At 40.9% G+C, this 26,612-nt stretch overlaps 1 protein-coding gene across 2 annotated transcripts in view; it reads left to right on the forward strand.

Annotated features, from left to right (window-relative positions):
* Nucleotides 1-422: 422 nt before the first annotated feature.
* The window catches only part of kirrel1b (kirre like nephrin family adhesion molecule 1b), a 78,169-nt gene continuing 51,979 nt past the window's right edge, over nt 423-26,612 (forward strand). For both annotated transcript variants that reach the window (XM_005918084.3, XM_005918085.3), the window contains exon 1: nt 423-800. In XM_005918084.3, the coding sequence (XP_005918146.1) occupies nt 755-800 (46 nt within the window). In that variant the 5' untranslated portion in view covers nt 423-754. The remainder of the gene's footprint in view (nt 801-26,612) is intronic.

The raw sequence follows: 26,612 nt of genomic DNA on the forward strand, positions 1-26,612 counted from the left end.
ACAATCTGGTATGAAATGATCAAGACGCCTAAAGCTTTGAACAATGCAAATTTCTGATCGTTTTTTATGTGAATCGAATTAATGTCCAGAATATCTGACTTAAACATTTAACTATCTACACTATCTACACTGCTTTGCTACTTTCATTTAAAGGTTACAAACTATTCACATCCATAATCTGCATAATCTGTGTTTTCATCCTTAAAGCAGCATTCATTTGTAAAGTTTAACACCTGACTGTTTGGGTTTCTTTTTATGTTTTAAACGCAGTTCTTGTTGTGGCCGCAGCAGCGCCCTCCTCTCTGTTCTCTCTAAAACCGAGATTTGGAGCGGGAGGGGTGGAAGAGGTGGAGGTGGTGGTAGTGAAGGAGGGAGGGGGTGTGTGCTACTGATTGTATGAAAGGAGGGGGGCACATAGGAAGAGAGAGAGAGAGTAAGAGAAGAGAGGGAGAGAGGAATTCAGTCCTATTTAAATGGGAATCAAAAGCGCACAGAGGAAAAGGGACCAAGAGTGAGAAACAAAAAAAAGTGGAGTCAGGTTTAATTTACTCACGGAAAAAACTGAGACATAGTTTAAGAAAGACAAGGGCAATAGAATTAAAGAAGCATTGGATTTTTTTTTCTAAATGTGTGTTTTTGCACTCTCATGACTCAAAGAGGATTCCGGTTAAATTCACCCGATCAGGAGGAATTGATGGTGTCTTGTTGGGGAGGCAGAGCCGAGGGGAGGAATCTGAATGCGCTCGGCTGAACCATGCCAGCTTTGTGGATCATAACTTTGGCGATCACTTTAAACCAAGGTGAGTGATGTTTAAAGACGCTCAGTTTGACCTGACTAAGACACGAGAAACTGAAAGTTTCTGATAAATACCCGATTTTCCACCCTTTTATTGTTCCCACTGTTTGTGCGGGCGTCTGTGAGCTTTGTGGGTCTCTTTCGGTCTGCGCTGGCAGTGCTTGTATATTTTGGATTTATGTCTGGCGATGAGTCCGTGCGCATGGTTCTCTGTGCGCGTGTTGTTACAGATTTGTGCCGCCCTGGACATCATCATCAGCCCCTCAGCCCGCAGAAGCTGAAGGGAAAGAGTCGTGGGGTTTTCGGGGTCTTTGCCCTGTTGGGGAAAATTAGATTTTAGAGTGCAGACACAAACGGCCCAGAGTGGCTGCATTCATTTTTCTTCAGTTACACGTTTGTAGGAGAGATGTGGAGCATCTGCAAACGACATTTCTTTGACGTGACCTTTAAAACGCATGGATAGAATTGGTTGACACATACGAAAACGCAGTGTGGGTCACACATGCGCGCGCACGCTTGCCCATGCAAACACACATTGCGCATAACCTGCCAGCCGGGGGATGATTGATGAGGCGAGGATCCAATGCACAGCCTGGTCGCTGGGTTTTAACATAAGTCACACTGAATCAATTTCCAACACGTACGCGCACACACACATGCAGCATGCACGCGCTTGGCGCGATCGTGCCCTCAGTCTCTGTATCGAGCCTGTGTGCAGTGAGAGTAGTGTAAAGACCAGCGCAGACAACTGTCCCTCGAGAGAGAAAGTCGATGTGTGCGTGCGTGCGTGTGTGTCTGTCTCTCTGTGTGTGTTAGTACTCCTTCTTAGCATGCAGGTAGAGTCTTGCGTGCTCGTGTCCGTGTGCGCGGTCCTGCTGCAAACGTTCAGGTGCCAAGAAAAATTCATATTTTACCTTAAAGACGGAGACATATTCAGTGGACTGAAAGAGAGTCCCATTACTAATATTAATGTTCCTATTTATCGATCACCTTGATAGATTGCCCTCTCTCACACACACAGCGACACACACACACCTCAGTGAATGAGCAGATGAGTGTGCGTTTGTGTTTGAGGGCAGTCACTACTCCAAAGACAGAAGTGATTAATTGAGGTGGCCTCATGTGAACAGTTCAACCGTGTGTGAGAGAGTGTGTGTGTGTACCTGCTTCAGCACCTGGGTCCCTGGTGCTGCAGGCCGAGGGTGTAATGAACCACAGACAATGATCTACCTAGACAGACAGTCAGAGGAGCTCCCAGACTGGAGCTGAGCCGACCACCCCATAGGATTATAACAGAGCAGGACATTCGTGCTTCACGCAAGAAGGTTAAAGATGTTACAGAATAATATGTCAAAGTCAGAATATCTGAAATTGAAGATTAGAAAAGAGATCTGATTAACTGGTGTCATGGCTACAAGGAGCACTTGTAATAAGCTTAATTGAAGAGAAGGAGAGACATGGGTGAAGTATATTAAAGTTTGTTTTTTTGTAGAATAAAGAGAGAATAAAGCAAACCAAACAGAGCAGGGTCACCAAAGAAAATAACAGAACAGCAAAACAGCAGAGAAGCTCTCAGCTCAGAGGAAAGGTGACCAGAACTGAGTTATGTCAGATGGAGGAGAACAAGAAGAAACATAATGAAAAAAAAAACACGGGAGAGAACAGAAGCAAAATGGATCACGACAAATTAGAGAAAAGAATATAAGAAGGAGCAGAACAGAAGAAATGAGAGAAAGGACGAACAAAACAACAGAACCAGCAGAGGAGGTTAGAAAAAGTGTATATCAGGGGTTTCAGACATGATACCTGCTGGCCAAAATCACCATAATCCAGTGCAGTGGATGTCTTTGCAAGGTTTTTGGGCTTTTTGCTGTATTTTGAAATGCTGTGCTGCAAGTCACCTTCTTCGTGGCAAAAAAATTACCACACTACGTCAAAGCAAAGTTGTTAAGTGAAGGAGTCAATCCTAAACATGTTGTTGATGACAGAAGCATTTCTTTGTCATGACACTAGAATGACTTAGAAGGAAAATTTAGACATATCTTTCTTAAGTCATCACCATCTGTTTACAAAATGGACTGCCTGGAAATTCATGGTTTATTACATGTGAACTTTTAGAAAAGCTCACTTGTATTTCTTTATGCTAAAAGAAAGAGAACATTTTGTAGACTTTTTAGGAGATTCTACTGGTCTGGCCCACTGGGACGCTTGTGGCCGATGAACCAAGGTGATTTTGACAACACAGGCACAGAACCTGAGAGCAGAGAACAGAGCAGAACAAAAACATAAAGAGAACAGCAGCGAACAGACGAGAACGGAGCAGAGAAGCAGATCAGTGTTTCCTGCTGAGCTGGTGTAAGCCTGTAAATGTGATCAGAGGGAATCCGTCCCCTACATGCAGCATCTGCAGCTTAATGTGTGTTTAGCCTGTTTGGACTCTTCCAGGTGTCTGCTGCCTGGACTCTGCCGCTGACACCTCAGACGGTCTCTCAGCCTGATTTACTGTTCAGTTCAGTGGCATGTCTGGCTTCCTAACACAGACCAGCTACATCTCTGTGTGGTTGACCGCGCATCTGTGGGCCCCTGCAATTACGATTGGGCTCTGTATGTGTGTGTGGGTCTGATGTAGCGTGTTGCCACCGTGAACTGCTGCTGCGCTGCCAGCGCTGGTCTGGCCACAGGCGAGGAAGCCTGATTCTCAGAGTCGATTCTTGAACAGACCTTTTTGCTTGAGTTGAACATTTTTGCAGCCTGATCATGCAAGCAAGGCAAGGAAAGCAATTCTTGCACTGCAAGCACCTGTCCCATCTCTCGTCTCTCTCTTTCACACACACACACACACACACACACACACATAGACACACATATATACACTTTCTTTTTCTCCTATATCTCCCCCTCCTCTTCCTTCCACTCTTTTCGCTCATCACAAGAATAGAGCAGAAGCGCAGATGTAAAGAGACAGGCCAAAAGACAGAGAGATGGAGGCAGAGAGAGACGACGAAAGGAAGAGACAGCGGGGTTCAGTCCTAATCTGTTGACAAGAGGGGATGCTTGAGGATAAACAGAGGCAGAGCAGGAGTGCTCAGGAAGCAGAGAGGGAGAGAAAGAGAAAAGAGCCCTACTGGCTTCAGTCTCTGCTTCCACAGCAACCCAGCTGGACCATCAATGTTTGATGGTTTACATCAGCAAAGATTTACACCCAAACTGGGCTCCAGGGGCACCCAAGGATCCTCAGAAAGGCTTCTCAAGATGTATTTAGAAATGTTCAGTCAAAAGCAACCGGACTTCCTTTTTTACCTTCAAACGAAAACACTTTCATTCAAATCATCTTCAAAAAATGTAAACTTTAAGATGACCTGGATAACGGCAAATCTTTACAATCCCTCGAATTGTTGATTTGACTCGCTATGACTTCGTACAGTAATAGACTCTGTGAGGCAAATGATTAGTTTCAAGCTCTCTACTGTAACGCCCTCAAACAGTTGTATAATTCCTCTCTGAATCATCAAGATAACAAAAATACTCTCTGATGGGGGTTTATGGGTGAAGACATAAATCTTTTTTGGCATTTACAGCATGTAAAGATTTGGAAAACTGCACAACAACACAGTTATAGCCCGTGTAGTTAACGGGAACATTTATATGTAATGAAACTATCTATTTAAAAATTAAGTTTCACGTCTCAAAGATAAGTACTAATGGATTTCTTCTACCACTACTACCTAACAGTAACAACTGTTACACTCGATCTGTGATTTTATTACAGTGTTTCAAGTAGGTGTGTCCGGAAAGTTCTGACATCAGTATGAGTGAAGAGGGTCATGTTGATGGGTGTAACATGGCAGCCAAGGCGGGCTGGACCTTTGATGCTCGTTGTTTCCCTTTCCCATTTTCCCTCAATTCTCACTGTCATTACAAAGGCAAAATACCAAAACTAAAAAACTAAAACAACAAAAAAAGAAATTTTAGGCTGATTTGACCTAATTTTGTTTTAGTATTTTTGGCCAAACTTTTCCTCATTGTATGGATGGGATACTCATTTTTACATGACACAATAAACCTGAGCATTAAACAGTGTTTTAAATAAAAATTGAGGTTTCATATTATCAATACTGAAATAAGTAGTTCCCCTATTTATATCAGTAGAATTCATTCAGAACTCTTCTAAGGAGCTTGGAAAGAAAAGCGTCTGGACTTTGTTAAGTTGCTTGAAGACATTTCACCTCTTATCCGAGAAGCTTCTTCAGTTCATTTTTCATTTACAGTTCTTTCTCGGATGAGAGGTAAAACATCTTCAAGCAACTTAAAGAAGTCCAGACATTTTTCTTTCCAAGCTCCTTAGACTATGATGACCTGGATGACTGAGAACCTTCACAGACATTCAGAACTCTTGTTATTGCATTTGGGATGCCACTGTGCAAAATTAATAAATTAATAAGTCAAGGTCATCTGCAAAGAAGTTGAACCTGCTTACCTTATCCTGTTAAATGCACCCTGCAGTAGGCTGCTGGCTTTTGCAAGTCACATATCTGCATGGCATGATAAGCGTTTGAAATTAGTTAATCATGACATCAATTATATTTGATTGCCTCAACTTGTTCCTACCACTGCATCACCTTGTGTTTTTTGTTTTTAGACCCAGTACTTTTATACAAACAAATCTACAGTCTACAATGAAATTACAAAAACAAAGCACACTTTGAATTTCAGCCTTCAAAGGTCTGGGGCCTCAGAGCAGCACCTCACTTTACAACAGATTACAAAAGAGCTTTTGTCAGCACCAAATCCAAACAAATGGCTTCTTGTGCACCGTTGTAAATATCAAAACTTTTGAACAGATATTAGATACATGCGCCAGCAATATTTATTTGCACCGGTGCTTCTATTCACTATACACAGCTACTGCACATGCACTTCACTTTAATGACTTTTATCATCTAAAGCACAACTGATGAGTGTTTCTTGCATGAGCGGCTTCAGGATGAATCAACCTTGGCCATTAGTGCCATAGTGTACTGATCGTACCATAAAAACAAGTATACAAGGTTGGCTGACTCTGTTGTTCTAATTGGGTTGTAAAAAAAACACATCACTGAAGAAAACTCTGTACTCGCCAATGAAAATAATTAAAAATAGCATGAGAAACCTTGTTTAAGAGCAGAGGTTCAGACAACATGATGGCAAGTGGAGCTTCTCTGTATATGTGTGTGTGTGTGGGCCTCATCCCAAAGCCCTGCAGTACCTGACAGATCTGATATCCTTATGGTTGGAGAAGCATAATCTGAGGTGACAAGGAGCAGCAATTAAAATAAATAAATAAAATAACCGCCACAATTAGTTGCCGCTTAATTCACTACGATGCCCCAATAATCCAGTGATCTAAAATGATGGCGGCAAATTCCCCCTTCCCTCCTCTGCACAGGCTGATGTGTTTGTTGGAGTGAAAGACGGAAGAGTCTGCAGAGGCTAACAGAGGGCTTCTGCTGGTATTAGGGCTGACACCCATCAATCTGTCTATAGATATGTCATCCTAGATGAGGAAGGGGTCATAAACTGAGAGAGAAAGGGGAATGAAGAGAAGAATACATATACATGAGAAGATAAAATAAGGGACAAGAGATGAGAAGGAGAAGAGAGAAGAAAAGAGGATGATGGCAGGAGAGTAATTCAAACTGGAAAAAGAGTAGTGTGAGCTGGATTGAGAGATCAGAGGGGGAAAGTGGTGGGATAAGATGAGAGAACACGAGAACAAGAGAAGGGGATCTGGGTTAGAGAGATAGAATTGGAGGAAGAGGACAGATAAGGAGTGAAGGAAACTGGTAAAATAAGGACAGGAAAGGAAAGGAAAGGAAAGGAAGCTTTGCGGGAATGAAAAAATGAAGAGGAGGAAAATGAACTATATGAGGGCAAAATAGGAAAGGATTTTTGGTGGGAGAACCAGGGTAGAAAGGTGAAAGAGCCATAGAAATGATGTGAGCCATTTGTGTGGAGATAGAGGAGAAGAAAATAGAGGAGGAAAGGATGATTGCGAGACATAAATCTGGAAGACAGAAGAGCAACAGTCTTCTATCTATGATTAGAGGAGGCAGGAAGATATATGAAAGAAACATGAACAGAAGGAGAGCACAAGGAAAAGGAAGAAATGAGATTCTGAAGTGTAGCCGAGATGCGTAGTATGAGGTGAATTTGGCTAAGAAGAGTAAAAAAGACTGACTGAATATAGCAGAGTAGGAGACTATAAAGGGGAAGTGGAGATTAAGGGTGAAAGAGGAGAAGAGAAGGGCTGTTGGAGCAATGGAGGGGAAGAAATGAGGAAGACGATAAAATAGAGGCGCAGAACAGAAGAGAAGGAGTGGGTAGATTAGTAGTATAGGGGGCGACAAACAGGAGATGAATAGTTAAAGGAAGCAGAGAGACGGAGAAAATGCTGAATAGAGGGAGAAAGAAGCATTAAGAGGGGAGTTTGGACATAAGAGGACAGCAGGATTATAGATTAGGGAAGGATATACATTTTGGTAGGAAAGACTAAGAGGAGGATGAAGGAAATTCTAAAAAGATGGCAGAAAGAGAAAAGGCAGCAGGGTTGGAGAGGCCAATGCAATATATGGATTGGAGCAAAGGAGCAAGAAAATGGAGAAGTACATCAGGCATGAGAAGAAAAGTGGGTGAGACTGGAGAGAAATTTGCAACGAAGGAGAGAGAAAGGATGTGGAACCTAAAAAAGGGCACTAATAGAAGAAGAAGAAAAAATGGAGGAAGAAGGAAGATGCAGTAGTGTTGATGAAGGCAGGAATGAAATGCAGAGGAGGAGTGGGAGTTAACGGGAGTGAAAGAGGGGGAGAGCAGGTTTGGGGAGCAGAGATTTATGTGTGGAGAGGGTTGCTGCTCGGGAGCACAGGGAAACAGCCAGGCCTATTATAGATGGGGCTCTCCTGGGAGAGCAGGGCCTGGAGTTTTCCAGGCATTTCCAGCATATTTCACCGCTGTTCCAAGCAGCACGCTGCAATGCACAAAGCGCCGCCTTCGACCACAGTCCTCAGCCCTCCAAGGATAAATAAAGTGGGTCTCCTTTCTCTGCATGAGTATTCAATAAAAGTGATAAAAGGCTGGAAGTAACCCTTCTTAGCTTTTTTGGATGGGAAAGTGAGAAACCAAACTGGCCACCCTCTCCAAGGAGAGGCTTTCAAAGAAATGCAGACATCAAGCATAAAAGCACCAAAAGCATAAAAGTGCTTCCTTTTATATGAGGAAGAATGTCAACGAAAAAGGGCTGTGAGATCAAATAAGCTCAGTGTGGAGGTAGTTTATGTTTCTGCCTCTCTCTCTCTCCCCCTCCGTTTCTTTGTCTGCCTGTGTTTTCTCTCGCTCGCTGGCTGTCTGAGAGACTCGTGTGGAGGTGAGAGAGAACAATTGAATGGGCCTCCCACATAAAATCCATTCAGACACATCTTGAGGAATAAGAATGAGAAATTGTCCGGCGCAGTGAATTAAATCAATCTGATCCATTACAAGATCACTATCACAAGGTTTTCCCTTTTGTCTTTGCCCTGGATTATGCATGCTGCTGGATAAATGTGTGTGTTTGTACCTTATGCAACACCGTATTACAGCATTCCTCGTAATCAATGAAACAATTACTCAATTAAGCGAGGTCGTAGCAAAAGGATTATTGACTTGTCACATTTACATTTTTGATAATTGACTATGCTTGCTGGGTATTAGGCTTAATGCTTTGACTAAAAGGTGGCCAAAGGGTCTCCGAAAACAGAAAATCATGCAAAAACTGTGGAATAAAATTTTTAAAAAGTAGCAAAATCTTTTTTGCGCTGAATGGTATGTAAGTGGTAAGAGTTTATCATGGTTTAAACTTTAAATTGTCTCAGGATTACATATCTATTTCAAAGAAAAATAAAACTTTCCAGTTGTGAATTTCCTAACCCTTACCCTTATCAGAAACATTATCAGGTAGAGACATGGATCCTGAAATCAATGAGAATATTTGTCTTGTCTCTGTTCTCAAAAAGCCAAAAAGGGAAATGTGAACCAATCATGTTGCTGGACGGATGCACAGATGTTTCAATTGTGGGTATATCTACTCACTGAGCAGTGATTCTATCTATAGATGCAGTTTTTTTTTTACATCCCAGTGATGACTGAAGTAAAAGTTGTGGTTCTCATACCACTAATTCAGATAAATGCTTGGACTAGACTAAAGTAGCTGCTGTTTCTAAGAAGACTGCTGAGTGACAAGACTTGCTCTTAAAAGGACTTTGCCAATATCGGTTTTACACACCTTACTGAATCCCAACCACAACAGAAACAGTTGAGATAATATTTCCTTCCAGTCGAAAAGGAAACCTTCAAATCAACTGTCATTCCTGAGATTTTTGTTGTCTTAGCTACTTGATCTCGATCCAACCAGAAAGCTATGAGTAAAAAGAAAAACAGAAACAAATCTCATGTTCAGTTATTGCAAAAGGTCTGACTGTGTGTTTCAATATGTAATTCAGCATACATTGGATCTATGAAAAGCAGGTGGTACAATGATGCAGTGATGTACCTCTTTTTGCATGGTCGTAGCAGGAACAGGCTTCGTCTCTCTGAATTAGATGAGCGGCTGAAAAGATGGATGGACGGCAGTAGAGCCAACTCTTTATTGCCGTTGTAGAAATGCTCCTCAGTGCAACAAGTTCCACACTACACCAACTACATACACTGAATATATAACACCAGATCTTTGCATTTCAAGTTATTTCTTGACTAAGTTACTAAAGTCTACGAAGACCACATATCGTACTTAAACTAAAGCATTTGCCAAAGGAAAAGTTTGCCACTTTTAATAATTTCTTTTTCACATATCCAGTGTGTAGTGAACATAATTCCAATTTTTCACACCCTACAGACCGAGTATCCACTGGCACCATTTTCACTTAATTTAAAATTTAGCGCCTTCCAATCTTTTCCACTGAGACTTTTTCAAACTTATTTCCCTTATCAGAACTTGTGTAACCAAATGATTTTATTGCGTAGGCACCACCACCAAGACATATTTTTTTTTGATGGCTCAAAGTATCTCTTTTATTTCTTTTCCTTTGGTGGATTTTAAATGGTGATAAAAGAAGCAGCAGCAATTTAAAGATGGAGATGGACAACATGATTACAGATGATGAAAGCCGGTATCCATCACCACCCACTCTGTGTGTGTTTCCATCCAGCCTATGTCTGTCTATCTGCGTGTTCCTCCTCTCTCCCCTCTTATGTTTTAATGTAAGTCGATAGCCATCAGGAACTGATAACACCCCGGGCTCCACTTCACTTGGCAAGGCTAGATGAGGCAAAGAGAGCGAGGAGAAGGCGAGAGCCGGGTTGGCTGAGGTGTTGGTGTGGGTGGGGAGGGTGGTGACACTATCTCCCCTCGGTGAAGCCTGATACGCTCCAGTGCAGGAGAGATAAGCGAGCAGCTCTCAGCGGTGGCAGCGAAGGGGGACGGTGACGTCACGCTGCTTGTCTCTTGTTCCCTGTGGCGCTGGAAGAAGTGATGGCGTCACAGGTGGAGATTATGTCAGTGGAAGATTTGCTATTGTTCAGGAAAGGAAATTTGACTGAATCGTTGTGACTTTATACTTTTGGAAGAGCTGCACGTTTGCACTGGTTGTCGTGATGTTTGTTTGTAACTGGGTGTTTTTGCAGGAAACTTGCAGGAAAAGTAAACAGGTGTTACTCATGATACAATATAATCATTCAGCTGTGAAGGTGCCTGCAACCAAGGTAGCTAATTGAATTGAATTAAATCCAGTCACTGTGAATTTCATTATTTATACCTGTGCTTTTCCTTCTGTGAAATGTCATAATGTATTTTATGAAAAACACTTTATGCTCTGTCTCAGATTGTGTCCTCCTGTACTTGTGCTCTCTATTCTGGGAGCATAAATGCGCTCACACTACCAAGTACAGCTACATGAAGTGCTCTATGAGTACAAAGATGGTGTACTAATAATGGTCATAAAGTTCAGATGGAATGCTGTACACTCCTTGCCCTCAGTGGTTGCCACTTTGGCTATACAGTGACAAGGTGTGAGACCACCACCAACAGTTTTCAGCCACCAGGGAGTGGCTTCACTGTACAAGAATTTTTTATAATGTGCTGTCAGATGCACAACAAGTTGCAAATGTAGGCAATAGCCAGTGTAAGAGTGCAAACATAATTTCTGGTAAGTGCCCAATGAATCATGTTTGATTTGAGATAATATTAGTCTGTATAGTCTAGGCCTACTACACAAAAGTAACTAAACTGAGACACACTATTAAAGTGCTTAAATAAACATTTTAGGGACCTAAGTCCCTTTTTGTGGACTAAAATCTGATTTTCCAAAGGTAAACAGTTAAATTTAGAGTTACCGTTTTTATACTAGTGAGAAAACAATGTTGTTCTTGAAGCCTCTTTATTCAGGACCCAACATGAAATGCCTCTGAACAGTTATTTTGAAGCATTAAGTTAAACTTCTGTATGTTAAACATTATGTTAACCATTACCTTTAATTTCAGTGGTGACTTGAACATAAAACCACTGTGCACACAATCACTGTCAAATCTCAAATCAAAAGCTCTTAGCCTTTCTTTCTTTTTCTTTTCTTTTTATTACTGTGGATGTTTTACGTCTACCACTGTGTTTGCTTTTTGCAGAATTAGATTCTGATGGATTCAGTTCTGGGTTGTTTGAGTGCCCCGTTTCTCTTTCATAATGTCTCCAGCGCAAAAGACAGAAGGCAGTTTTGTCACGCTGAAAGAGAAGTTTGTATTATGCATGTTCATTAAGAAAAGGCACTTTCAGGACAGATTTTGTATATTCATATTAAGTGTGCGTGTGTGTGTGTGTGTGCAACAGTAGGACCGTTGAAAGCGGCTGTGTGTGCGTGCGTGTATAGGGTGGATGCGGCAGGTGGAGGTGGGGGGAAGGTGAAGAAAGAAAGAGATTGCAGGTTGTTGGTTTATGTGTATGTTCTTGTGCGAAAATGAAAACCAGCATCATACAGAGAGGGCCAAATGGGAATAAAAGAGTAGGTCTGCTCGCTTGTGATTGAGGCAAAGCAAGGAAATGAGAGAGGGAGAGAGGGGGAGGGAGGTGGGTGAAAGAGAGAGGAAGTGAGGGAGCAAAAGTGAGCGTGTTGGGGAGAGCTAGAGAAAATGATAATTTCTTAGCTCTTCTTTTAAATAAGTCTGTTTCTATAGCAACCATCCAACCAGCCACTGGAGAGAGAGAGTAAGAGGGAGAGCGAAAAGGAGGGAGAGCGAGAGAGAGAGAGAGAGAGAGAGAGAGAGAGGGGAAAGAGGGGGTGCACCGGAGAGATAGAGGGAAGGATAGAAAGAGAGAGAGAGTTACCATAGCAACGGAGGAAGAGGGAGAAAAAGAACTTGAAGAAACTTTAAAAAAACATGTTGGGAGAAAAGGTAGAAGGAGAGATATGCAAAGGAAGAGTGAATTTACAGCAGATAGTGCTGGGTAAATTAATTAAAAAGGCAATGAATTACTCTGTGAAAAGGGGGATATATCACTTTACTTATGGAAATAGGAGTTAGTTTAAATGAAGTGGGTTCAGGACTTCCTGCTTAACTTGCAATTGGCCACCATGCCAACACTTCTGTAGCAATTAATCACGTCCAACCAGGATATTTGTCGAAATACTGAAGACTGTGAAGTGTACAAAAAATGAAAATTAAGTGACGTTATCCAGTGGTAGTGAATTGCCACTTCTGTCTTAGCATTTCTAAAACTAGATGTGACAAATGAAACTGAGTGAGCATGCACCCAGGGGCGTAATTTCCAAGGGGGTTTAGGGGGGTTATGACCCCCGCAATAATCAAACCCAACCAATGTAACCCCCTAATAAAATTATGAATTATCTTGCATAAATAGGCTGTTGATTTTCTTTACTCATTTCAGTTATTACCAGCAAAATAGTTGCATGTTTAATCATCTGGGAATTTACCCAGATTTATTTATTTATTTAGACAGAGATCTTGACTTCTTGACAGCCAGACTTCTTTTTGGGACCAAGTGGAGTCTCCCCCTGCTGGCCATTAGAAAGAATGCAGGTTTGCGACACATCAGCCTTGCTGCAAAATCTAGCAGCTACTCATTATTATGAGTAGCTGTTTTAAAAAATGTATTTTTTTAAACATGAGTCTGGTAAGTTTTGTTCCGCTTTAATAATTTTTAATATGATACAAATTGTTTTAAAATGAAATTCATCAGAAAGAAATTAAAATACATTTATAAATGTGTTTTTTCAGGACACTATTTTTGAAACAAACTTCCACTTTCTTTGTGGAAGTTTGCATGTTCTACCTGTACATGGGTTTTGTCAGGTTCTCCAACATCTTTCCACAGTCCAAAGAAGTGTATGTTAGCTTAACTGGTCATTCTAAATGGTTGTCTGTCTTGATGTTAGCCCAGTATGAAACCTGCCTCTCATCCTATCAGAGCTGCAATAGGTTTCACATAAGGAGTCAAGAAAATGGATGGATGGATAAGAGCAGCTTCCAGTCCTTCTGTCCAAATCCTCTACAACCATGGGACATTTCTTCATATTTAAAAAGGGCAAACTGTGTCTTAACAAGCAGTCAGCAAACAATTCCGATGAGTGTCCGTAGCCTCCAAAAGTCATGTTCAAGGCTGGACAAACAATTTCTTATTTTATTCTCAACAGTATCAAATCAGTTGACTGAGACGTGTAAAAGTAAGAAAGGTTTTGTTGCCTTACTGCTCAAAACTATAAAAGTGAAATAAAAAAATAGTAAGTAGAGTGGTATGACTGCACTGTATAGAGAGAGGGAGACAGTGATATGAGCTGTAGTGATAACAGTGGGTATATGGCTGCTGCCTGATTGTCCATTCTCAACTCTTGACCACACATGACCTCCATCATTGTGTGAGTGAGCAGAGAGAAACACAGACAGGGAGACAGAGAGAGGGGGAGAGGATTGATTGGGAGTCCCAGAGTTCAGACAGCTCTGACCACAGAGGCCTCGAACTGTTTCCCTGAAAGCGCCGAAGCTACATGGTGATCCAAAATAGGAACCGACAAGGGTCGTGTGGGGAGAGAGGGTCAGAATTCATTATCCTGCTGGAAACTTTAGTGCTGTCAATATAAGTGGCAAATTTAATATACGAAACATATAAGAATTTAAAGCCAATTGCCTAAACAAGCGAATAGAAAGAAGACTAATTTAATGGTTTTGTGACAAGAACGATTTTCATTTAGCACTATGAATGACCTTATGGTTTGGGCGTGGATAATGGGTGGCAATCAAGAATATTGTTTTGGGCACAAAGGTGATCAAAAGGGAAGTAAAGTGACATGGGGTGCATTAGGATAGTGCTATTCGATGCTTGTTGCACATACAGTGCCAGTGCACTATCAGTGTTGAAAACTATGAGCTCTATGCATTTATATGGCATCATGGCAACAAATGCAGGTCCTGCAAAATCAGGAGGAAGCAACACAATGCAAATGTTTTATTATTTATTATATATAGCATAAACACCAAAACACGAAAGTCCATAGACAAGTCAACTGAATTCACTGCAGTCATCAAACCATCACCAATCACGAAAAAACTCTCTGGTCAAAGGCCTATGACCATGACACAATGATGATGTGGGTGTTGAAAAGCAACAGCAGGTGTGCTTCTGCTACAAATAGGCAGGGGTCATGTACAGTCGACCCCTGCCTATTTGCAATTCAGTATTTGCGGATTTGTGGATTTTAAAGTTATTTGTGGAAAATTCGCCTATTTGCTGATTTTTTTCGCCCAGCATATCTAAAATATTTATTAATTATTTACATTTCATTTTCATGTCTAAATACATTTTTCATGATTTAAAAAAAGTTGTGTTTCTCTACATGGGGAGATAGCATCGACAGACACGGAAGTGTCAGTAAAATGTTCTGAGCCAGATGGCTTTGAAATGATATTGAAGTGTTTTAGGATGATAGTTTAAGGTATATTTGGTGTTGAACTAGTATAATAGGCAGTTATAAGTGTTTTTAGAGGTGGTCTCAGCTAATCGTGTGCTGTTGTGGTCCCTAACCCCCGCCTATACCGGGGGTCAACTGTACTTTCGACTACTTTCGCTGCTACATGTCATCCATGAGTCACAGATGGTATTCATTATCCTCTAATGCACTTATTTATGGGTGCTTTTATCCCAAGGTGACAAATACTATTGCAGTGCCAGAAGTTGCTGGTGTCACAAAGAGATAGGCACATGATGTACTAGCTGTGGTAGTGTTGGAGCCAAATAAATAACAGAGAAGGCAAGAGGGGCAGAGGTGGCAAAAATGAAGTTTGTGGATCATGAAGGATCGTGCTGTGCTTGTGAGCTTTTCATTTGATCTTATTACCTACTTTTAACAATCATTTTTACTCACCTCTTACACTTTTGAAGCCTGGTCGCTGTCTCTTCACACTGCATATTAAAAAGGCCCTTAAAGATGGCTAGTGTATTTTAATGGGATGCTGAAGGGTACTGAAAGAGAGGTCGCTTAGGGTTGAGTTCAGTAAAAGAATCAACTGTAAAACAACCACCTCCATCTGGTTGGAACGAAGGTCCGTGCTCGAACAATCCTAAATGGGCTTTATCAACACAAAAGTCGCTTAAATCCTCACTCACATCAGTGATCTGTGCACCAGGAGCTTTGTTTAATTGATCAAAACAAAGGTTTCCAAAAACATCAGAAAACAGAGATATTTGTACATCAGGTTTAAAGTTGTGCAAACAGTTAGTATTGTTTCAGTTTTCATATATGTCATTTTCTACTTCAAATGTAGTAAGGATGCAGTCAGTACACTGCATAACTTGTCTCTGAAACAGAGACAATCTTCATTATATTTTCCAAACCTCAAGACAAGATTCTGTCTTTTAAAAAGTGATACAAGCTCACACTTTTTATACTTTTTTTTTGCAAAGCACACTAGCAGCCTAAGAATTATTTCGTTTTGAATTATTAAAAAGGTAGTCTACTTTTATCAAACTTTCTCTAACATGAAATCCTTCCTCTGCAAAGTTAGAGTGTGGGTGCACGACTTTTCAGCCTCACTCAACCTGAGCCTTTCACACTGAGGCTTTCTATGCTTCTGCCTTCATAAACGGATGTTATTCTTAACAGCACAGAAAATATCTTGCAGATTTGACCCATTATACACTAGACCGAGCAGGATGAAATTAATGGGGTTTGGAACAAAAGGTTTTTGAGCAAGATTTCCTGACTATTCCCCACGCAGTTACTTAATCCCTTGTAATTAGTCTCCTTGTTTGAAAGGGAATATACATTCTCTGTCTCCATCTTTTTCCCTGTTGAGTTGGAAGATAAAATTGCTCAAAAACAGCACAAATGTTATTTCATGGAGCTCACTGCATATAAACATCCACACAGTTTTGGCTTTGAACAACAGTTCCGCTTTGTCTTTATCAATTTACATTTGTTATAGAGAGCTGCACAAGGATAATTATTTGTTTCAGGAGGCATGGCCATTATAATTAAACATAAACACAGTCCAGTTTTGTTGCATGAATGAAGCTTTTTGGATTGAGCCTCAGTGCACTCAGACATCGAACAGGAAAAAAGGGGGGAAAAAAGATCATTTTCTTCTTTTGCTTTTGTGGTCCATTGTTGTGTGGCAAATTCACAGAAGCAGATAATGAGGAGTACATAGTCTTTTCAATTCTGGCTTTGCCTACACAGGACAGCTGTCTATTCTAAGCTATAGCTGCTGGCCAGTGAACCATTAGCCTGTTTTACACCGATAGCAAATAGCCATTAGGCGTAACTGCAAGCCAGTTAGCCAACAGCCATCTGCGGCACGCTGCAATTATGCTGCCTTAAAATGCTGTTGGAAATATAGTAATTATGAGTTGAGAGTGCATTAATGACCTGACACAATGGTAAATATGCCTTGGAAAGGGGGAAATTTCAACGATACCTGCAGTAACACTCTATGCTGTGAAGAGCGTGGAGGCAGTGTGAATACTGATGGTTTGTCAGGATGTGTGTGTATCTATGTGTGTGTTTTTTAAACAGCTTTTCTGACACTTTTAACAGCATTGTCCAAAAGCAAATATGCACACAAAGTTACTTTTAGATCGTGTGAGCTCAGCTGTCGCAGCTCCTGACAAGCTTTAAAAACAGAAGGCGCCAACAGAAGTAGCTTGTTAGCTGTTAGCTTCTGCTCTCTGTGGTGTTTCGCATGTTGGGCTCAGTTCTGTTCAGTGACAGTGGGCTCATTGAGACCCTGCTGCTGCTACTAGCTCTCTGTGTAAATCCTCAGGCTGTGTTTGGTGAGTCTTTTCCTGGCAATGACAGTTGCTGTAGTCAGCAGTGCATTCAGGTCAAGCAACTTGACTCATTTCGTCACATTCTGCCACAAGCCTTTTTGCCTTCACAATGCTCTGATTAAGTGGTACAATAGTTGCAAATGTGCTGGCGTGTTTGCTGAAGAGTAATTACTAGCGTCTGATAAGCGTTCTGGGGAAGTTTCCCAACTACATGATTTCCACTGAGACTTTATCTCAATTGAATGTGATTGTCTTTGCAGAATTGGCTCAGCCATGATCCTGGAAACTGGCCTTGTCTCACAGACATGATAAGACAACAGATTGCCTTGTATGCTGTCCAACCAAGAATAATGCCGCAAGCTGTAATGATTTACACCATCCATCAGGGTTTCTTCACAACTACATGCATTCTTCATCACAGAGATAAAACTGCTTCTCACTGGCAAACTCTGAGAATCACGAAGTGGCATGTTGGAGACACTAATTGGCCACATTCAGAGAAGCGCTTTCAGCTTTTGCACAAACATATCATACAACATAAAGACAGCGATGCAAATCAAGCTGAAACTCTGCTCAGGGAAGACAGGAAGGATGCTGAAATATGAAGAATAAGGTTTCTCGCTTAGGACTTCTTCACAAACAGACCACAGACACTTCAGATGGGGGAGTCACACAATCTGCACTGTAGTGCTAAGCAAAGGAACTCTCCTAAGGGCTGTGTGCTCACCCCCCTCCTGTTCATGCTGTATATCCATGACTGGATTCCCAGACACAGGGAGAATTATTGTGAAATTGTGAACGACATCATGAACATCAGCCAGATTACAAACAGTGACGAGAGTTCATATCAGGAGAGAATCGCTGATCTTTCATTTTGGTGCACAGAGAACAACCCACTACTGAACATCAACAACACTAAGAAGATAAGTGTTGATTTTAGAGACACTGAGCCAAAGAGACACCCCTGTTTACTTCAGTGGGGCTGAAGCGGAGCAGGTGAACAGCATCGAGCGTACCTGTCATAGTCATCACACATCTGTACCCTGGTGAAGAAAGCTAGAAACATCTGTGCTTCTTAAGGAACCATGAAAAGACTAAAGGATCCTAAAAAAAAATCATAAAGTGAATAAAGCCCTCCTAGAACATCACCGGCACTCATCTATTGAGCATCAGCAAGTTAAAGTTTCTCAGAAATTACAGACACATACAGTTCCTACTCATTTCACCAAAAAAATTAGCTTTGTTCATGATTATTTTTTATGACGAAATGATTTATTATTCGTTCATATTTTTTGTTGGTAGCATAAAGGGACTGCAGCTCAAATTTCACTGTGTTGCATAATGAGAATTAAATGAATGTGGAATCATGTGTCTTTTCTCTCTTTTGTGATGTTTGTGTGTGAGCATGTGCCGGCCTCGCTTCCCCTCTTTCAGGATCCCTCCGTTTGTGTTACCATGGGGACGGCATGCTTCCTATATCTCCCCCTCTGAACCCCCACTCACCCTCCTCACCGCCACCACCAACCATCACCAACACCACTACCTCTTTCTCTCTCTCTCCCCTTTCCTGGTTTCAGTGTTACCATGGCGACACATGTCTGTCTCCTCTCTTGTGTTACCTGTTTCACGTGCTGCCCTGTTTCACTGGGTCAGTCTCTCTGTGTGTCTGTCTGTCTCATTCTCTGTTTGTCTGTGTGCCCTTGGCTTGCCTTTCTTTGCTTGCTCTTTGTTTATTTGTTTTCTGTTTTATGTATCTGCACGACCGTCTGACTGGCTGTTTTTCTGTGTCTGTCCCTGCCTGTGTTTGCTTTCTGTCTCATTCTTTTTTCTCTTTTTCTCTCCGGCTCACTGGCTGCCTGTCTGGCCACCAGGCTTTTCCACCTCTAATCCCTCCTCTCCTCTTTCTGCTCTGCTGCTCTGCTCCAACGTTCCCCCTAACATCAACCTCTCTCCCCTCTCCTTTTCACCCCCAACTCATTTGTTTGTTCCCACATCAAAACAGTATCCATTGAATGTCACTGGGAACACACAGTATAAAAAAGAGAGCGAGAGAGAGAGAAAAAAGGGAGGGATTTAGGTAATTTTCGCAGACGGCAGCTGTTGCTATGGCGACACAACTTTTGGATTTGCTGAGGAGAGATGAATAGAGGGATGGAAGGAGGGAGAGAAAATGTGTGATGAAAGAAAATGAGGAGGTGAAAGAAAGAGAGAAATAAAGAAAGAAACAGAAAGGAAGTCTTTGGCTATGGTAGCACATGCTGGCTGTGGTTGGTCCTTTTAAACAGGGTAAGTTTAAAAGCAAAATAAGGACAAAGAGGGAAGAAGCATTACCTGAGAAGAAACTCTAAACTCCGCAAGGTTGAAACACAACATGTGACTAGGCTACAATTATATTACCATGAAACTTTCTGAAAATCAATACAAAATCACATGTTTAACTGTGTTTGGAAAATGTTTAAATATGCAAGCCAGGCTTTTGCAGAGAACAAATCTGAAACACTTGTTTCGTTTTTGTTATTTCGACTGTGAAGCCCTGAACTTTTGTAGATTTTAATTAATAGAGAATGACATAATGATGTCTGACACAGCTGGCTAAGACATTATCCAGAGTTTAATCTGCTAACTACAACAAAATCTGTAATAGTGCACTGACGGTGCGCAGATAACAATCCATATGTTCATCATTAGCGAGCATCGTGTGTGCTACTTGCTGCGTCCACAATTAGCCCAGCCCTTAAACTCTATTTCTAGTGGTGTGAATGGTCCTGAAGTGGACCGTTACCTGCTGTGTGCTAGGGGTGAGTAGTGCTGGGTCTAACACGTTGCAATGACACAGTAACCCCAAGTGCAATTAAATTCAGTAATCACGTTACTGTAACAATTGGTTTCTTTGCAAAGATTCTCAGCTGTCTGCCCAAAGGGCATCTAGAACAAACCCCCATACCATTTTTTGCTATAATCACCTGTTTCAGTTGTTGTGCAGGGGAGAAAGGAAATATTAGTGCATCGAAAACTTTTGAGGCATTGCAATATGGACATTACTTTTATTTTAATAGCATGAAAGCAAGAGAAAGAAATGCTTGTATGTGATTGTATGTTTGTCCTCATTAGGATAGGGATATGTGTCAGTGTGTACAAAGTAATGCGCAAATAATCTAATGACTAGTGTAACAAATTTCTGTTTCCAGGGAGTAATAAAGTAATGTACTGCATTATTTTTTAAAATTAATAAGTAATGTGTAATACATTACTTTTCTGAGTATTGGCCCCAACACTGTGTATGAAAAACAAAAACTGTATGAGAAAATCTACAAACTGATTCTTCATCAAGTTTGTATTTTTGACACTTTTCCCCCGGGGGGGATTTTAGAATTCTTTCTTTAAAAAAAATACTATGCTATCACTAAATACTATTCACAGCCAAAAAGAAAAAATCACCATGTTTTTAGGAATATTATGTTCTAATTAGTTCCTGAATTATGCATGAACACATTCTTTAGTAAAAACCTTCAGAATACAGATAGGAAAAACACTGAAAGGTTGGTAACACTGGATGTAAGTGTTATCAAAGTGGAATTTTCTGGCTCCGAACCAGCATCACTTGTTACAGCGCTGCTCTGTCAATCATTTTGTTTGTACCAGTTAAATCTTTGCTCGGTAATGTGTGTGAAAAACCACTTCATTAAGCTCTCAGTGGTACTCTCTGGCCTTTCCTTCTTCTGCCCGTTCTGCAGATTTAACAAAAAAAACTGTTGAAAAACATCATCATAAACAAGGCGAGAAGATCTAGACACTCTAAATGGAGCAGAAGTAACCTATCATCTCTTATAAAGCATCCTCTTCTTTGTTTCTGTAAGTCATGTTGCAAATGGGCTTCCCTCTACTCACTTCTCTCAAAATGGTGAAAACCTCATTTTGGACGGACCCCTCCTCTCCCTTCTGCGTGCTAATGCATTTAGAAAAACCACTTTATTATAACACGCATTTGAATATTCATAGTAGGAAGGCAGGGGGTGATGGAGGAGACTGGAGCCTTTGGGTATTGATGCAGAGCTGTGGAATTAGCTGCGAAACTGCTATTGATTCAAGCTGTGAGGACTGGAATATGAAACACAAGGGGGGAAGAAAAAGGGCAAAAGACCTTATCAATGAACTTGGAGAATGAAAGAGAGAGTATAAGAGAACGAGAGTGCTCAGCGGAGAGGGGGAAAAGAAGGAAAAACAGATTATCAGTCAGCAGAGAATTGAATTAAAGTGAGACAGAAGGAGAGAGTGGGTGAAGAAAGAAAAGGAGATTATGAAGCAACACAGAAGGGGAATGAAAGAGACAAAGTACAACAAAACTAAAGGAAAGAAAGAACAGGCACAAAGAAAATAGGAGGCAGAGGAGAAACATGATGAGATTAGAGGAAAAATCAAATAAACAAACGAGTGAAGGAACGGGGTGAGGGGTCAGGGCTCGCCGCATGTGGTGCTTTAGCTGCTCCAATAAACCCACAACCTCCGGACACTGCAAATTGTTGATAGGAGGACTAAGTTGACAAATGTCAAAGTTTACATTTCATTACAGAAAGCGGGGGCTGGAGAGAGATGGGAAAAAGAGGAGGACAGAAGGAGAAGAAGAACCAGGGGGAGGGAGAAAAGGAGGAAATGCCATGCATTCCATTAAGTGGCCAGAGAAAACCTCAGAAAGAGGGGAGGGGAGGAAATGGCAGAAATGAGAGAGAAATACAGGAAACAGTGGAGGAGGAGGAGAAGAAGTACAAGGGGGGTTGGGGTACAGGGATTAGACAGATAGCAACAGAAAGGGGAGGTTTATAAGCAAAGGAATGAAGTGCTTGATTCATCACCGCCTCAACTGCGGTCCTGACCTTTGAAAATGGAGTTTAATGTTAGACAAGGCAGCACTTAACATTCTGGTAGCCTCCATGTTTGTTCTGAAGTTGTCAAGGCGGCGCCTCAGATTTGTTGATCTCAAAATTGCCAGGCTTTACCTCTTGCTTGCTTTGTGATGACAAGTTGACTCAGCATTGTTTTGCATTCTTACGGTTAGCAATCATCCAAATGTTTCTAATTGTTAAGAAATCCCGAAAACTTACACTAAATTGATTCTTCTGAATGTAGTCGGGCTCTGATGAAGCTCATTCCTCCATACCTCAGACCTTTGCAGTAGTTCTAAAACTATTGAAAACACATTAAACTGAATGACATGTTCCTTTATTACCATGATGGCTGCTGTAGTTTATTTTGAATCAATTCCACTAGAGCACCAAATGTGTATTGATCCACAGTTGAAAATAGTCCCTGCAAATTTTACTATTCACTCCTGTTAGAGTACATTCAAAGCGGGTGAGGGAGTGTTTAAAGAAATCATTCTGTTTTTCCCCCACATTTTTTTGTGGACCATTATAGCAGATTTATTTCTCAGTGCCATGCGGGGTATGGCAGAGGAGGAGAGTAGGGCAAAGCGGGGTCCCAGACTTTTAATGGGTTTCCTTTTATATAAAGAAATTACAGACTATTTCCAACTTTTGTGAGTTTTAAACCTTGCTACAAGACACAAGTTCACGACTGTGTGTCTTTAATGTCTTCAATCTAACTTTATATTGTGTAGCAAATTTTAAGTTCCTATCTAAACATGCTCCCAATCCATGATCACAGTGAACCCGACTTCAGCCCTAACCCCTTACCCTATGTGTTAGAGAAGAGCAACACAGACCTCACAAGTATAAGCCTTTAACAGAGCGTTTTCCTGAGGTTCCAGACACATTCGAGCAACAAATTGCACAATTTTACAAACAAACAATATAAAAAATACAAATACAAATAATCAGGTACATAATCTCAGAAATGACTTAATTTTATTACCTTGTTACCAAATGTTTAGGAGACCAAAGCTGTCTCTCAAATGATCTTCAAAAATGAAAATCTGAGTATAAAGGAGGATCTCCTACTGTTGGCAAATGGTGATTTCTTTTAACTCATTTTTGTATAACCTTGTGTTTCTGTTATTGTAACCCACAAAAGGCACCAAACCTGAACAAGTAGAAATCAAAGGATCAGTGCTGGCTATTAGCGTTGAAACTCAGTGCTTCAAATGATCAGCATGAAACTATGGAGTAATTACGCGTACCCATTCTGCTACATCAGGTCATTGTTAGCGCTGACAACAATGAAACAGATTAGAAGTGTGCATTCCTAACGTAGTCTGTAGAGGAAGTGGATGTAGCCACTGTGAACAGACAGTCAACTATACCCACTCCCTGAAGCTGCTTTATCATCTATGTTACTTTACATAAGGCACCTACACGTAGCTTCACCATTCAGACCACAGGCCATTGACATGTTTTCTGTACACTCTGAATCAGTCTAAATCAGGGGTGGGCAATTCCAGGCCTCGAGGGCCGGTGTCCTGCAGGTTTTAGATCTCACCTTGAATCACATGATTAGTTCGTTACCAGACCTCTGGAGAACTGCAGGACATGTTGAGGAGCTAATTTAGCAATTTAAATCAGCTGTGTTGGTTCGAGGACACCTCGAGTTGTCCACCCCTGGTCTAAATGATCCCAAAATGCTGTAGCCATAAAGCATTTAGATTTAAGAGTTTGCTTGCGAAATTAAATTTCCCCTTTACACCAGACAATAGATTCTTGCTAATGACTGATTGCGCAAAGTGAAAACACCTTTGTTCAACGAAAGGAATCGACACAGTGGGTCATTTACTGCATCAGGCAAGTAAATAAGTATCTTTTTCCTAAGTCAGTGGTCCTGTGTTTGAGATAACTTTGACTCTAGTTCGGTAGCTAGTTTTAGTTCTTTTCTCTTTCACCGTTTCAGACTGAAAATACTGTACTTTCTCATACACTTACCTTTGTCAGCCAGTGTTATAACCTTGAATCAAAATGCAGTTTTTCAGCAAACCCATTCCATTCCCTTGTAGCTGCATTGATATTAGAGTTGTTCCTGCTGAGGAAGACAGGAGAAAGTGGATGTTTTTTTCACCGCTCTAGCCCAGTAACAATTTCCTAGTAGGATTCAGGCCAAGATGAGTCAGTTTGAGGCTTGGGTAAGCTTTGAACAAATGCCATGGATGCACAGTGAACCTGGTAGTAACAGATTTTTACATTCATAAATATCTGGTCAAAGCCAAAATTATTATTACATATTGCCATGCTGTATTTTGTACATTGTCTAGTTTTTAAAAGTTCAGAAGCTCTAACTGCCTTTTTTGCTGTCTTTTTATTTAATTTTGATTCAGTCTTCTTACAGTTAAATTTCTCTTGTGGACACATGTTTACTGCCTTTACATGCACAGTATGCAGACCCATAATTACTTTAAATTCTAGTGAAGCTCTCAAAGTTTCTAAGACTACCAAATGTGTCAGCTTAAATTTGGTAGAAACATACATAAGAGGATGCACAAGGCAGCAAAAATTTGTGCATCTGATGTAACCGTGCCGCCATAAAAATATTGTGAATAAACAGCTTGACTTTTAACATTTCTCTCAGTATGAACAACACAGAGCATCAGACCAAACATACATATAATAAATCCACAGTGTGGAGAGCGTACTTTCATAATTTGAAGAAAGTTATGGCTAATCTCGAGCATTAAAATGTTTAATGTTCTTAAATCCACCTCCAGGCAGAGTTAAAAACCTTTAGAAAAGTACGGTTTGAAATATGCAGCTAACCCTGTTACTTAGCACCAGCCGGTAGACGTGAACAAAATGGATAGAGGCGCTATAAAACTAAATGATAGCATATTGTTGTCTCTGCAGTGGATGGGGCAGTTTATTTGTTGAAAACAGAGCAGAAAGTTGAGGTAAACTGCACTTAAGCACAGACAAGAGTTTATAAGTAGTATTGAGGAACAAAATAAAAAGAGAGAAAGACAAGAATCTTTTTATATTATAAGGCTGTGCTCAAGATGCAACTCCTCTGCAAACCACGCTAGTTGTATTGTCTAAAGTAGGTTTATCCTCATTTCAATTTACCTTTAACTCGTTTCAGATTGAGTTGATATTGGTTGTACCTTTTTTTTGTTATCACATAACCATCAACAAGCTCATTAATTTGCCTTGCAGTGATAGCTTTCGCTAAATTAAAAACTAGCTGGTGTTGGTGCTGAGGAGCTGTTGCACTTGCATTATTATCCTTCTCAATGAGCCACCAGTGAAGAGGTGCTTCTTCAGATTTGAAGTAGAGCTCCAACAGACACTTATCACCCAGGAACGATTTGCATTTCAGTCAGTCGACTTACATGCGACTCATTTATTTCACCAGCAGAATATAATTAGAGTTCGGTATCTAGGCTCTAAACGTGTTACATGGAAAAGTGGGGAGTGATAAATAAATATCCTCCCAGAGCCTGCAGGTGGATGCTGGGTTGGTGGAGGGGTTGAGGGCAGCTGCAGCACTAACATGTCAGTTTTTGATGTGATTTTGATGCAGTCCAGCTCAAGTTACTTGGACCTACTAGCTTTCAGGGCTTTATGGCTGTTGTTATTGTTTTTTCCTCAAAAACGTGCATTCAAAATAATGCAAATAATTCCTAAACGTAAATGTAAGTTGCACGTGGGATATGATAGCAGCCTGTTCAGCTACTGGACATGGAGAGGGAGAGAAATAGAAATGTATGTGTCAGGTTTTTCTCTTTTCTTGACAATAAAAGGTTAAAAGGAACAACAGTAAAAAATTAACTATGATAAGTTGCTCATTTGAAAATTGAACTAAAGGAAGCGCTTTAACTCGTTACGCCCAAACAGTAATCTGTTCATAATTAGGGACATTTTTACTTGTTTTTGTTGGCTCACGTGGACCTGCGTACTGCTGCAGAGCTCCTCTTCAAGCCCTTCAGTTTTTTCATCAGCTTACTGAGTGCGTATACTGAATATAGAGTATAGTGTATCTGTGTGTATGTATGTCTGAAGTTCAGTTTCCCTGCTGATAGTCCTGTGACTCGGCTCTGCTCCTTGCCAGCCTCCTTCGCATCTTCCTTGACCTCCTTCATACTTTGTCTAATGAAAAACCTTCTGCTTTGTGTGTCCCGGTCTCCCTTACACACACACACACACACACACACACACACACACACATATACACACACAAACAGACATAATCATGTAAACACACAGAACCCTGCACCCACACTGACAGAGATATATTTGCAGACACAAGCTCTTGGTGCGCACACACACACAAAGCACATGAACACACATGGATAAGACGCTCAGAAATCCTGCTAACAAAAAACATATACTTGCATAAAGTGCACATACACACACTAGTCCCACGACTCCACGTCTGGGAGCAAAGAGACGTCTTTAAAAAGCGAGTCCTCTGGTCCATCTCCACAGAGATTTCATTTCCCTTCTCCCTGCAGCAGTCGGTCACAAAAACAAGATTTTTCTCACTGATGATTTTAGAGTAAAAAAACCCCAAATGAAAAATTCATCAAATTGGAAGAGAAGTCCA

Source organism: Haplochromis burtoni, unplaced genomic scaffold, assembly GCF_018398535.1.
Source record: "Haplochromis burtoni strain Fernald_Lab_line unplaced genomic scaffold, NCSU_Asbu1 Contig_27, whole genome shotgun sequence".
NCBI lineage: Eukaryota > Metazoa > Chordata > Actinopteri > Cichliformes > Cichlidae > Haplochromis > Haplochromis burtoni.